The sequence below is a fragment of the Chenopodium album genome, chromosome 6, assembly GCF_948465745.1.
Source record: "Chenopodium album chromosome 6, dcCheAlbu1.1, whole genome shotgun sequence".
NCBI lineage: Eukaryota > Viridiplantae > Streptophyta > Magnoliopsida > Caryophyllales > Amaranthaceae > Chenopodium > Chenopodium album.
Genome location: NC_137839.1, coordinates 8,600,925 through 8,614,825, shown reverse-complemented (window position 1 = coordinate 8,614,825; position 13,901 = coordinate 8,600,925). Strand labels below are relative to the sequence as shown.

The window sequence follows — 13,901 nt, the reverse complement described above, 5'->3', positions numbered from 1 at the left end:
AACTGAGAATGGCTGCAAGGAGGTCTAATTCACACGCATCAGGTTCATCCTCAAGCAATAGAAGGGCTGTGAATGCGAAAGTTCGCTGCAATTGTGGGATGGAAGCTCTGATTAAGACAGTAAGGAAGGGCCCTAATTTTGGGATGAAATTCTATGGGTGTCCTATGTGGCCAGTAAGTTACAAATTAATATTGAATTGTTGCAATTGGTAGCCTTATTTTCCTAATGTTTTTCTAATTTGTGTAGGATACTCAATGTGATTTCTTCAAATGGGTAAATCAGCACAGTGATGTTGAAGAGTACCAGTTCAAGTTGTTGGAAAAGGATACAATCATATGCGAGTTAGAGCTTGAACAAAGTTTCAGAGATGAAAAAATTAAGAAATTGCAGTTGAAGAAAGCTAATTTGGAGGAAGAATTAAAAGAGCTGAAGAATGAAGTCATTGAATTGAGGATTGGGAGGCAGAACATTAGTAGGACTGAAAAAAGTTTGTACTTGGCATTATTGATTTCTTGGATGTTTTTTGTTGTTGTTTTTTTCCATAATTAGTTTGACTCATAAGTAAGGGTTGTAATGGATTTTTATATGTTGAATAATATATGGAATTTGGGTAGTGTTTGTTTACATTTGCACACCTGTTTTGACATACCATATTAGAATAATCGTCCTACAATAAAGTGATAGTAAGACAGAAATGGCACAAAATTTTGCCTCATACATATCAGAATGACAAATTTTGCACAAAATGATAGTATCTAAATCCTTCATCATACATATCAGAATAGTGTGCCAAAACACATCAAAATAGGCACTTGAATCCATTGTTTACCAGCACTTGTAGTGCACATACACATGAAAATAGCAACATCATTGTCTAACTGAATAATTACATTAATCAAAGTTCCTTGAATCCAAAAAAAAAACAAGTACACATCATTGCAAGTACACAACAACTGAACACACTTCAGGCTGCACAATTTGATCTGAAAACCTGCATCATAGCTCAGAAACAGATCTTTGCCTTGATCTTGTTGCTGGTACCTGAGAAATAAAGACAGAAATAAAAATAAGGAAAATTAATGGTTATTTAAAAAAATAAATAAATAAAAAATAAAACCAAAAGAATCAGAAAACAAAGAAGCTTACCAATGGGTTTCCATCATCACCAAATAACACACTAAAACCAATTGGTGTCTTTGATCTTCCTCTACCCCTAGCCCTTCCTCTTCCTTCACCTAGAAATGGTGTAGCTCCCCTTCCTCTGGCTCTCCCCTGCCCTGCAACAGGTGCTTCAGCAGACTGGGAGTCTCCCCCTGCTCTTCCCCTTGATCTAGTCATGGTTTGAGACACACCTCTAGCCCCCCCCCACCAGACAGAATCATCCTTCCACCCCTTCCTAACTGACCGGGTTGTGCTGAAGTGTTGTGATGGGCAGATGTTGCTATTGGAGTAGGACCTGTAGCAGGACTTGAACTTGAACCTAACTGGGATTGTTGTTGTGTTGGTTGAGGAGTTGAAGTTGCACCTCTTGGTCTTCCCTTGGGCTTCTTTGCAGGTGGCTGTGTTGGCTCAGAGTCTTTCTCTTGGCATCCTCTCTTATTGTGCCCCTTCTTGTTGCAAATGGAGCAAGTCATTTATATGCCTGATCTACTCAAAGAACCTGGCTTCTTAGGATTCTCTAGAGGATGTTTAATCCTGTTCTTTCTAGGCCTCCCGGACCAATCTTGATTGGTGGGGGTCCAAATTGCATGGAATCCTTGGCCAATACTTCTCCCCTTCACAAGGAGGTATACAACCACTGTACACCTTCTTATATGTCTCCACTTTGTAGCAATCATCAACATAAGCCTCAGGTTCTTTATTTTGAAAATAAATGCAAGCAATGGCATGGCAACATGGAATGCCTACCATATTCCACTTTCTACAACTACAACTCCTAGCAACTAAGTCTACATTGACCTGATCATAGTAGAATCTCACATTGAACTTACTCTCAGAGGAAGGCATTACATCACAGTTTGCTGCCTTTTCCTTCTCTTTCTCTAACCTAGCTTGTACTCTAGGACAAATTACAGAGGTCCATTTTTCCATTTCTTGTCTTTTTTTCACTAACCTCTGCATCAATGCTACCCTAATATCCTCTAACATGAAAATTAAGTGCTTAGTCCTAGCATTAATGATGTAAGCATTGAATGTTTCTGCCATATTGTTTGTGATAGCATCAGTTTTTATGCATGGCTTCATGAATGCTCTACAAAAGAAGCTAGGATTATACCTCTTAAATGCAAGAGCAGCTTCTGGATTCATTTCACTCAATTCTTCTATTGCCTCATTGAAATCAGCTTCATTGTAGCATTTGGCTACCTTCCAAAACTGCAGCTTCATCTCATCTCCTTTATAGGTCCTGTGCCATAGGGCATAAATATGCCTGGCACAGTGCCTATGCTCTTCCTTTGGGAGCACTACAACAACTGCACTTAGTATAGCCTACAGTAACAACAAAACCACACCAAAAAATGAGCATAACATTTACCATTGAAATCAAATACCAAGTAAAGGAGAGAAGCATAAACTTTTACCTGATGCTCATCAGAAATCACAGCAATGCCTTCACCATCTCCTAGGTCCAAGCAAGATTTGAGATGGTTGAAGAACCATTCCCATGAAAGGATGTTCTCTCCCTCCACCACAACCCAACAAATAGGATACATTTGCTCATTAGGGTCCCTAGAAACAGCACTCAAAATCTGACCCCCTAAGAAAGTCTTTAGAAAAGCTGCATCAACACATATCACTCTCCTACATCCTGTTTTCCAACCCTCTTTAACACCATCAAAACATGTAAAGAGTCTTTGAAACATTGGGGTAGAAGTGTTAGGTTGTGGAGCAACTACCAACTCCAACACAGTCTCTGGACTCTCAGTGTGCAATGCCTTCAAGTACCTCTCAACCTTCATGTAATGCTCTTTCATAGAGCCATGCAACATTCTGTGAGCCCTATACTTGACTTTGTATGCAAAGTCTCTAGACACAATCATTCTGTAAGCTCTTCTTACAGTTTCCACAATCTCTTTAGCTGGCCAATGTGGCCTAGCTCTGAAAACCTCTAGCAACTGACTTGCCACCCAAGTGGTTTTGAGTTGCCTATTCTTACTCATATTCCTATGGCATGTATGTGAATCAATTGCAGTCTTCACCAGCCATGTTGAATCCCTTGAATGCATGGAACAATACACATAAAAGGGGCAATCTCCAACACATTTCACACCCAACCTCTGCTTTCCTTTCCAACTAACAGTGTATTTCAAATCCCTCCCTTGCATGACTGCATACTTAGTTATAACATCCTTAAAGTCTGAACTATTTGCAAACCTTTGACCTACCTTCCATGTAAACTTGCTGAAATCACCATCAGGCCTCACTAACTCTCCCTTAACACCACCTACCTCATCATCACTACCAGTTGGGGTGTCAATGTCTTCATCCTCATCACAGTCACTTCTCAAACCTCCTTCTGCTGCTTCTGCTTTGCCAACACCACTTTCATCAGCAACCTTTCCCTCAAAAACTTCTTTTTCCAATTGTTCAGCTACTTGAAGTATCCTAGAGTTGCAATCCTTCACTCTATTCCTTGCTTCCCTTAGCTCATCATCACTCTCATCAGTTTCTGCTTCAATGTATTGAAAATCTTCAATATCTTCAGCTGCCTCAGCATCTAGATCTTCAAGACCCACTGTAAAAGCACCTTTATCTTCTAAACCCTCCTCTTCTTTGTCTCCACCACCTTCTCCCTCATCCTCAGGCTCATATGTTGGATCTCCATCATCACTAGACTCACCATCAAAACCTATTAGATCATTCCATCTCAAAGGGTTGTCTGGCCTACTATCTTCCCAATCATAGTCATGCACAAAATTTGTATCAACATTAGGTAACTCAGCAGTTGACACAAACTCTACAGATGGGAATTGAGAAAGGTTTGGAAACTCATTTTGGCTAAAGCTAGGAAATTGAGAAGAGGGTAAGGGGGGTTCAGTTTCTGCTTGTTTAATTGTGGTGGTTGGGTAAGTGTGTTGTGATGAAGATGTAGGTGGTTTTTGGGGAAGGTAGGAAGCTTTTTTAAATGCTGATGTGGTGGATGCTTTTGGTGATGATGTGGCAGCATCTTTCTTTTGACCAAGACTAGTATTTGGGGAAGTGACCATCTTTGTCTGTGGTCCCTTCTTAGGTGTCATTTTTTTCCTTTTGTTCACTTTAGGTGGGGGGATATCAAGTGGTTTGTCTTCTGTTTTGGATTGAGGTGATCTGCTAACACCACTTTCATTTTGAACAGGTTGTGTATCCTCAATCTCACTAGGTTGGACATGTGCATGAAGGGTGTCATAATCATACTGCACTGCATACACAACAATACCCCTATGTTTAACACCTAACTCACTCATCACTCTACACTCTGAATCTCCATGTATTACTCTCAAACCTTTATCCACATTCATTCCAGGTATTTGATAAAACAACTGATTTACCCAATCAAGTCCACTTTGCTTGCCAAACTCAAGCAACTCCCAATAACATAGTTCATCTGGGTCTGTAACAAAATTAGTACACTCACCACCATTATACTCCAATTCACCATTCTTACCCAATTCAAACTCACCCCCATGCCAGAATTTGACAGTCAAACTATCAAATTGTTTACTCTTTGCAACCTATAATTACACAGCACAATTAGGCTACAAACAACAACACATTCATCACATCAATACTTCACCAAAACCCTAATCAATTAACAATAACATAACTAATCAAAAAACAGTCATCGCAACAAGCATTCCTTACAAATTTCCTAATCCCCTTAACTCCAATAATTACCCAGCATAATTATAATCAAGTAAACTAACTAAATTACATGACAAATCACTTTAAATTGAAATATAAATGCACGAATTTCCTAATTCAAACAATCACAATCAATTTCACAGAGTTTTAGCAACCAAAACGTACCTTTTTTTAGGCATTTCCACAAAAGATCGAAACTTTTCTTCCTTCAATCTGCACCACAATCGTACTCAATCAATGGAGTTCCTTTCCGCAATTAATTTGATCTGCAATTCAATTTGCTTGCTTCAGTATTTCAGAGAAAGGACATGGAGAGAGAGTGAAATTGAGAGGGAAATGAAATTAAGAGGGAAACAGAGGGTGGTTGGAGAAATTAATTACACGTAGGCTTAGGGGAGGGGAAATTGAAGTCAATGCTTGACTTTACCCCAAAAACCAAGCCATGTCAACACTTTAACCTGCAAAAACCGGTTACCCATTTATTTGTACCATTTAGGGAAGAATGACATGAAAGGTGGTGTTATTCTAGGATAATCAAAAGGTGGTGTTATTCCTGGAAGACCACTTAAAGGTGGTGTTATTTTTGACAAATTTTCCTTTATTTTATAGTAAGGAGGACCCTTACCAAACTTAACCCTCACGATTTTTTAGTCTGAAGCTTAACATGATGATATACGGAATACTGTACATAATATGACAAATGAGAACATTATCGTGAGTCTTCAAAAAAGAACATTATCGTGAAACGGAGTGAATTGTTACATTTTTCTCCTTTTGTCCCACCAAAAACTTTTCAATTTTCTTGAGGCCTGCCCAAGTAAAGGACTTTCGACTCAGATATGGAGGAGCACTAAAAGAAAAAAAAGAGCTAAATAACGGGTCAACATTTAATCAAATTTAGACATTAATTAATCTTCTTTCGCTCTCTTTGATCATCCATTTACAACTTTCTCTCTCCTCAGTTCAATTCACAACCATTCACCTCTCTTTTCTTTCCAAATTTCATCCGCATTTAGGTTTCATTTTCTGGATTCTCTCTTCGATTTCTGTAAGTTTGGCGATTTAATTTTAATTTCATCTCTGTTACCTATTAAATCTTTCAAAATGTGATAATTTTAATTTAATTTTTTTTTTCGAATTTTTTGCAGGAAGAAAGATGAAACAATTTGAAATTATGGTGGGTTTATGTTCTTATAACAGATTTAGGTGAAATGTAAGTTTTGATTATTTTCGGTTTGAACTTGCTTAATTTGAATTATTTTTCTGCAATTGAAAATTTTGGTTATTTCAATTGTTTAATCGCTTTGCATTCAATATTTCGGCGTATTATCGAAAATTGTAATGTAATATAGTTGGCATGTATAAAATGTTTGGAAATTGATCAAAGATGATTGTTTCCTATTTGTCAACTTCGATTTGTAATGTAATATTTTATAATATGTTAAGAAATTCATCAATCATTAGAAATTGATGTATGATTTGTAATGTCATTTCTATGTTTTTTGGCCAATAATCAAAGTTGATGGGTCATATTTGTTGATTAGCTAAGAAGTGACAGATTGATATGAAAAATTTCGACCTATTGATATGATAGTGTGAGTAATCCTTTTAGTTGTAATCTTCCTTTTCCCGGTGTTTTGATGTCTAATCCTCATCACTCCATATGTATGACATTGGATAATTGAACAATTTTGCCTACAAATGATTGAATTGTGAGCATTGCAAAATTTTGCTCATTAGATGCTTTCGAATGTGTGTGTCTATTGAGACTTGTACCAGGATTCTGTCCTCATTGGCTTATACTAGACTCATTTATTGTTGGACCGACTTGTTTTTATTGAACTTAACTTTTTAATGCTTAACTCATTTTGCTTGAAAAAACATAATCTTGGTGAAACTCATTTTTAAAAAAAAATGTAATAGTGACACTGCCTTATGTGGTTTGGTTGTGCGAATACCTTTAAAATCGTTTTATTTCGTATTTTAACAGTTCCCCTGCTTTCCTTTAGATGGTTGGTTTATGATTGGTGTTGAAGACTTGAAGTCCGAAAGGCTGTGAAGCATTTCAGTGTCGAAGTTCTAGCTCAAGATATTCTCTTATATTTTGTTATGTAAGAGGGGGTTTATATTTGTTGAAATTTTGTTTTCAAGATGATGGATCCAGATACAGCTTTCACTGAGGTTGATCTCAAACAAGAGAAATTTGAAGATGTAAAGGAGGAAGGTAAAAAATTTAGTTGTGAACTTTGTGATAAGGAAATGGTTCACAAGATGGCTCTAGTTTTACTTGAAGGTTTATCTACTGCATGTGTTGACAATACAACGGGAGATATGTTCAAAAGTCCTGGCACTGTTGCTGCTGAGATAAGAAAGGAGATGTTGGATTATCTTATGGAGAGAAGTGAATCCTTTGTTGCAGAATCTTTCCTCTCAGAAGAGGGTCCTGAGGGAAAATCTGACCAGCCATCAGACATAATTTCTGACCTCATCGAAGATTTTGCTACCCTCAAGAGGAATATATTGACCCGGGTTTCAGGGTGGCTGCTTAGTGACATGAGAGAGGACAAAATCGATGATTTTGTACAAGAAATGGAGTTGAATAGCTTCTGGTTGTTAGATAGGAGGGAAACTATTGCGCAAACTCTCCTTAAGAATGTCGATTTTAAGAATGAATTTCACTGCAATTTGAAGTTTAAGTCTGAGGAAGAACTTAAACAACATCGTCCACGTTGTGGTTTCAGGACTGTGTTGTGTAGAAATGAGGGATGTTGTGCCACTTTCAGTGCTGCTCAAATGGAACTTCATGATTCTGTCTGTCCCTTCAAGATGCTTCCTTGTGAGCAGAATTGCCCTGAAATCCTCATGAGACGGGAAATGGACAGGCATTGCATTACTGTCTGTCCAATGAAGCTTGTAAACTGCCCCTTCTACTCAATTGGATGCCAAGCTACTGTACCTAGTTGTAATGTCAAGGAACACTTTTTGGATGATATTCGTTCTCACTTGCTATATGCTCTTCAGTATCTTCACAAGGGAGTTTCAGCTGAGGATTTGGCGCATCGAGCTGACCAGATAGAACAGGTGAGTTCAAAATCTCGATATCTCTAATACTTCCCCCGTTCTTTTATTATTGCACCACTTGCCTTTTTAGGAAGTTTCACAAATATTGCACCATTTCCTCTTTAGGAAAAAAATTATTTGTATTCACACTACAAATACCCAACATACCCTTGCCTTTTCACACTTACTTTTTAGTTTATCAATATGTCACATGGGCAGTTTTGTATTTTTACCTTTCTCTCTCTTAGTCTTTTCCACTACCAAAATATTTGTACCCAACCCCTATGGTGCAATAATAAAAAAATGGAGGAAATATTATTTTTCTCTTCCCTGTAGAGAATCTCCATTGATTGTCATATACTTCACATTTCACAAGCAGCAGCTTTTGTTATGGCAATTTTCCCTTCCTAAAATATAATTCAGGATGCACCCTGATTACTCAAATTACAACTGTCAAAACTATAGCAGCTTGTGATTGTTGACTCTTTTCCAGTTAGAAGTATAATGTTCAAAACAAAGAGTGATTGGTTTTGTCTAAGTTTGAGTTTTCCCTTACTCAATAACTCTGTAACAGTGGTTCAGAACTTTACTGTGTTTTTGGCTAAATGGACTTGCTAATGTTAGTACCATTTCAGGATGTATAACTTGATTATCTGTGGAAGCACAATTGTGAATGCTCACAGAGCTTGCTTAGGAAAGCAATGAGAATTGGCAAGATGGTCTTGGCTGCCTAATTGCAGTACTTTTGTGGCAAGCTTTTATCATGAAATTAATCTGCCTTTGCGATATGGTTCTATGTCCCCTCACTTACACTATTGCACATATTTGATCATGCTATAAGGTGGGAAATGGAAAATTAATCACCCCTAAATATGATCTCAACTCCAAATGAACACTTGTCACTTTGGCAACACCCGAGAGGTGGGTGTGGATAGGCTACATGCGCTTATGCCAAATGGGTTTTTATCTGATTTGTATAGATTTTAAAAGATGTTGCTTGTGCGACGTATGTTACTCATACAGTGGTACGAGTGTTGGGTGCTGGTACAAATCCAAGCATCTAACACATCTAGGTTATCCATGTGTCTTAACACATCAAGTCTAGAAATTTCAGACACAGGGACACTGTTAAATTGGACATGGAAGCATGGACACAGCATAGATGGAATCTCAAGCTTGTATTTGAAGTTATTATCCTTCTATGCATGCATTGAAGTATTAACCAATGCATTGAAGTATTAACCAGTGTCGGATATTTAGGGAAAGTTTGCAGAGGTTTCTGTTATGTTTTAACTTGCTGATTGGTAAACTATGTGGATTTTATGATTGGGAAGGTATGAATTTTTCCCACTGTTGGCCACTAACGTAATTTTCCTTATTAGCTATCTTCAGTCAACCGTGGAGATCAGTATATATTGTATCAAATTCAGTAATTTACAATCACCTAGATCTTCAAGGGTTTTACTTCATGCTCATTGATCATCATAGTAGGCTAAAGATTGCCTAAACGTGCTTGAAAAGATGTACGTTACAGGTTAACAAAGAGTAACCAAGCTACCAAGGTCTGTTGTTAAAGGCTGCCAGCAGCAATCGTTCTGACCTAACCTAAACTATAAACTTCATACCTTTTGTGTGTCTGCTGCTTGTTGGCTAAATTGTTCTCATGTTTGTTTTCTTTTCACTTGTTACTATGACTGTTTGTGAGCTTAGCTGTTAGGTTCATTGCCTGTGAGAAGAACTTTCTCATGTTCACTGCATTAAATTTAATACAATCCACTTGTTTATTTTTTAAATTTCACTTCCCATGCAAATATAACATTCACCCTCTCTGGCAGGAATCTTCTGGCCGGTTGGCCGGAATGCAAAGTGTGAGATCTTTCACAAATGCTGTTAAGAATCTTGACTCAAAGCTTGAGCCATTTGAGGTTGTAAAGAAGAATGTGGACAATGAGGAAACAAACAAATCAAATTCCGAAGAGCCTACATCAGATGGAAAAAATAATTTGGATTGTGAACTGATTTCAGCAGAAGACAATAAGGAATTAGGATTTGAACGATCCCCAGCAGGAAATATGAAGGGTTCAGATGCTGAACATACAGAGACAGAATGGAAGAAGAATTCTGTTTCTGAACAGCCTTCACCAAACGGCTATAAGAAACATGAACTTGGGACCGAAGAACTAACGAAACCAGATACTGATCAGTCTGCAGTAGAAGACATGAAGAAATCAGAGTTTAAACTAGCTCCAGCAGGAGATTCTAAGAAATTAGATTCTGAACATCTTGTGATAGAAGACATGGAAAATATCAGGATTTAGACAATCTCCAGCATGTAACCCTGGAAATCTGATTCCATTCATACTTCAGCTCATGATATGAAGAAAGTAGGTTTTGAATTGGCTCTGATAGAGGACTTTGGGAAATGAGACCCGCAAATACGTATCACTGAGTCATTGGTGGTAATACTTAGAAGTTGATACAGGAGTGACTTCTTTTTTCCAAGATCTGTCACACTTCATATTACTTTTGTACACATAGGTTACATTTTTAAGTCCTGTATCTTGTCCATATCACATTGTTAAGAATAGCAACAGTTCAGCTTAGAGCTTTTTTTTCCCCCATCTTTTTTGTTTTCTGCAGAAGCATGGCTGTAACCAAAAGAAGACATCTGTTTGAAGTTTCATCTGTTTGTATAAGTCTAGAAACTTGGGTATGTGTCTTCCCCTTCTCTTCTACTTTAATATACAAGATAAATTATAAAAAAAATTATATTCTTTCTACTTATAATATTTTACTCAACAAAGTATACCTAAATGGTATTGGATTGGTGATTTATATAGATGGCACTAGCACAAAAATAAATAAATAATACAGGACATGGTACATTGTTCATGGTTGTACATGCTGGGCCGTGGCCGCCTTTTTTGAGAGAAACACTAGGCCTGGCCTGATAAGGCTTGACATGGTTAATTGACGTATGGGTTTCAGGGATTGGGTCGTGCATGGGTTGATCTTTTGAAATTTTTTGACACAGCATGTAGTTTATGGGTTGGGCCTATCCCACCCAAAGCAAGTGGGCTTAGCACAAGGCATGACCCAAAACCATCTAAAGTGATTTGTGTTTGATATAAATAAAAAACAAAAGTTGAGTAGGAAAACTTTTAAAGGGGTGTGTTTCCATAATCCATATAAACAAAACACCAGTAAATATTTTAGATGATTAAAATTTATTTCTTATATAGTTCTATATACTACCTTAACTTTTAGTTGCAACATAAAAGTATTATTTGTGAGACATAAACAATTCGAAAGTACTTGAATTATACTGTATTATTTGTGAGAAAATTTTCCATTATAATTCAATAAAACAATACAAATAAAATAGGAAATTATTGTAGAAATATCTCGTGCAATAGCACATGTAAAATATATTAAGATACATTAAGAACACAATTAAATTGATAAACCAAGACCATATCGATCACTTATTCACTTGGTTATGATACACAAATACTGATTTTTGTAGTTCTACATTTGAAATATCAAATCAACGGTTTGTATTAATACTCCAAAATCATGGAAGAATTAAGGGCTCATCCAAAACTGAGACTGAAGCTTCTTTACTATGTGATCATCTAGCTGAAAGGCCTTGCTTAGAACATCAACCGAGATAGGTGGCTCAGCCCCAAACACCGCCTTAGCAATGGTGACCGTGCCAGGGTTTTGGCTGCTTAATCCAGCAATAGCAATAGCAGGAACTTTTCCAGCGTTAAATTGAAAATGAATGAGGCCTTGTGGAAAAACAAAAACATCTCCTTTGTTAAGCACCTTTGCGAACAACTTGTTGTCTCCATTCGGAAGGTTAGAAGTTACGAATCCAACATAGAGGGTTCCTTCAATGACTGTAAGGATTTCACTTGCACGAGGATGAGTGTGAGGAGGATTAAGGCCGTAAGGTGCATAGTCGATCCTAGCCAAAGATATGCCGAGGGTGTTGAGCCCTGCTAGTTGTAATGCGGATACTAGTGTCACATTGGAACGTACCATGTTGTTCGTGTTTCCTGGCTTGTCTAGCCCTTCAAAAAAGAAATCCTCGGGTTTGGCAGCCATTGGATTCTTGCATAGCAATCCGTTCACAAACACTGCAAATTAGTTAAACAATTAACATCAACATGAAGTTTAGTTAAGTACAAACAATTATAAATTCACATCATTAATTTGTGATAGATCAAGATAAAAACATACATTCATTATTTGGATCATTCATCGCGACACAGAAGTCTTGTAACTGAGTAGGATCTGTCGCGTAGGCCACATAGAAAGACATGGCAAAGAAAGTAAGGTAAGCTAGAAAATAACGAGCTTCCATCTTTTTTTTTTTTCTTATGAAATTGTGTTACACTCAAATGTATGTGAGGATTTAATTTCTAATACAAGTTATAATTCTTGCATGCTGAATTATGCCTTTTATAGTTAATTGAATTTAGGGAAGCTAGGCTATGGATTAAAGACGTACGTAGAATTAGTCATTAATCATGAAACTTTCTTCTCTAATTGAATAGTTTTATAATAAGATTAGTTGGTTAATTTAATCAACTTTTTCACTTAGCAGGTAATGACTTTGTCTATCTTCTTGACACAGTCAAGGAATATGTAATATGTTGTCATATAAATTGAGTTCATCCACTTAATCTATTAATGTCTTACGATTAGGTTAATTTGAGAAAGACATTTTTTTTTTTTTTTTGACAATAGAAAGAAAGACATTTTAATGCAATAGAGTAGTTAGAAAAAGTATTACTCGTGTTTTTAGAAATTTCTCAATCTGGTAAGAAACATCTATGTTATTAAACAAGACTTTACTCATAAGAGTATTATCTTAAACACTAGTCTAAATTATTGAAGTTCGAATTGTCTTTTTTTTTTTTTATTTTTTTTTTATATATATATATATAAAGAAGTTCGAATTGTCTTAATTACTAGACTAAAATAAACTAAGGGGCCGTTTGGTTGGGGGTATTCAGGAAAGGGAATGGGAATCAACTGGCCCGATTCCCTTTGTTGATGTTTGTTTATCACTTTCTTTCATTCCCTTTACCCCCTCCATTCCCCAAATTCCTTCTAAGTCCATTCCCCACCCCCCCCCCCTAGGTATTTCCATTCCATTCCCTAGCCACCCCAACACCACCACATCACCACCTTTACACCTACCAACACCACCGGAAACCAGCCCACCTACATACCTGACCATCGCCGACCCTACCCCGACCACCGCTGCCCCACCCCCGATCCTCGCCGCCCTCCCCTCCCCCGCAAAAACAACCACAACCCCCGCAAAAATAACCACCACCACCCACCCAGCCCTCCCTATCGCTGTTAAACCGTCGCCTAGCCCTCCCAATGCCCCGCCCCTTCCCGTCGCTGCCCTTCCCCTCTCCCCGCAAATCTTCCCCTCCTCGCCCCTCGCAAATGAATTTATTTGAATTTGAAATGATTTGCAGTTTGTTTGATATTTGAAAGTTGATTTAGGATGTTTAGTGTACGAAAACATTTTAGATCTAAGGTATTTGGTTGTATTAATATGTTGTGTTCTGATGATTGAAGTTTTGATTGAGTTTGTCTAGATCTAATTGTGTTGGTATAGAGTTGAGTATTTCTGGGCAGCGACGGGAATACTGGGATCCATTCGTGGCTAGGCTTCATTCGTGGCTGAGGGAGGATTTGCGAGAGGCGGGGACGGCCGGCGAAGGGAGGCGCACGGTGAGGGAGCAGCGGCGAGGGGTTTGATGGCTGGGTGGTGGCTGGAAACGGTGGAGAGTGAAAGTGTAGGTGGCTGTATGGTGGTGGTGTGGTGGTGGGGCTCATTCTCTTTGTTATAAAACAAACAGCATACACAATTTTAGGTAATTTCATTCCATTCCTTGTCTTTCCCTTTGTTCATTCCATTCCGATTACCCTATGCGAACCAAACGGCCCCTAATTAACCTGAAACGACCTAAACT

At 37.7% G+C, this 13,901-nt stretch overlaps 2 protein-coding genes across 3 annotated transcripts; one reads left to right on the top strand and one right to left on the bottom strand.

The window, feature by feature from the left end:
- Positions 1-5,633: 5,633 nt before the first annotated feature.
- Positions 5,634-10,582, top strand: LOC145635814 (uncharacterized). Of its 2 annotated transcripts, none has more exons than XM_081687173.1 (4): positions 5,634-5,887; positions 5,988-6,052; positions 6,849-7,920; positions 9,735-10,582. In XM_081687173.1, the coding sequence occupies exons 3-4, from the start codon at positions 6,991-6,993 to the stop codon at positions 10,215-10,217; spliced, it is 1,413 nt and encodes a 470-aa protein (XP_081543299.1). In that variant the 5' UTR covers positions 5,634-5,887; positions 5,988-6,052; positions 6,849-6,990; the 3' UTR covers positions 10,218-10,582. The 2 variants fall into 2 exon arrangements, with proteins under 2 accessions (XP_081543299.1, XP_081543300.1); XM_081687174.1 differs by having other exon boundaries at positions 6,830-7,920.
- A 902-nt stretch (positions 10,583-11,484) lies between these two features.
- On the bottom strand, positions 11,485-12,310 carry LOC145634500 (putative germin-like protein 2-1). Its single transcript, XM_081685925.1, has 2 exons — positions 12,145-12,310; positions 11,485-12,041 (listed from the first exon to the last, which is right to left on the bottom strand). Exons 1-2 carry the CDS (start codon positions 12,266-12,268, stop codon positions 11,485-11,487), a joined length of 681 nt encoding a protein of 226 aa, XP_081542051.1. The 5' UTR covers positions 12,269-12,310.
- Positions 12,311-13,901: the final 1,591 nt, after the last annotated feature.

Coding starts and splice junctions, on each gene's coding strand:
- LOC145635814 (XM_081687173.1), top strand. CDS start 6,991: ATGATGGATCCAGATACAGCTTTCACTGAGGTTGATCTCAAACAAGAG. Junction 7,921..9,734: donor GAGCTGACCAGATAGAACAG/GTGAGTTCAAAA, acceptor CCTCTCTGGCAG/GAATCTTCTGGCCGGTTGGC.
- LOC145634500 (XM_081685925.1), bottom strand. CDS start 12,268: ATGGAAGCTCGTTATTTTCTAGCTTACCTTACTTTCTTTGCCATGTCT. Junction 12,042..12,144: donor GAATGATCCAAATAATGAAT/GTATGTTTTTAT, acceptor ACTAATTTGCAG/TGTTTGTGAACGGATTGCTA.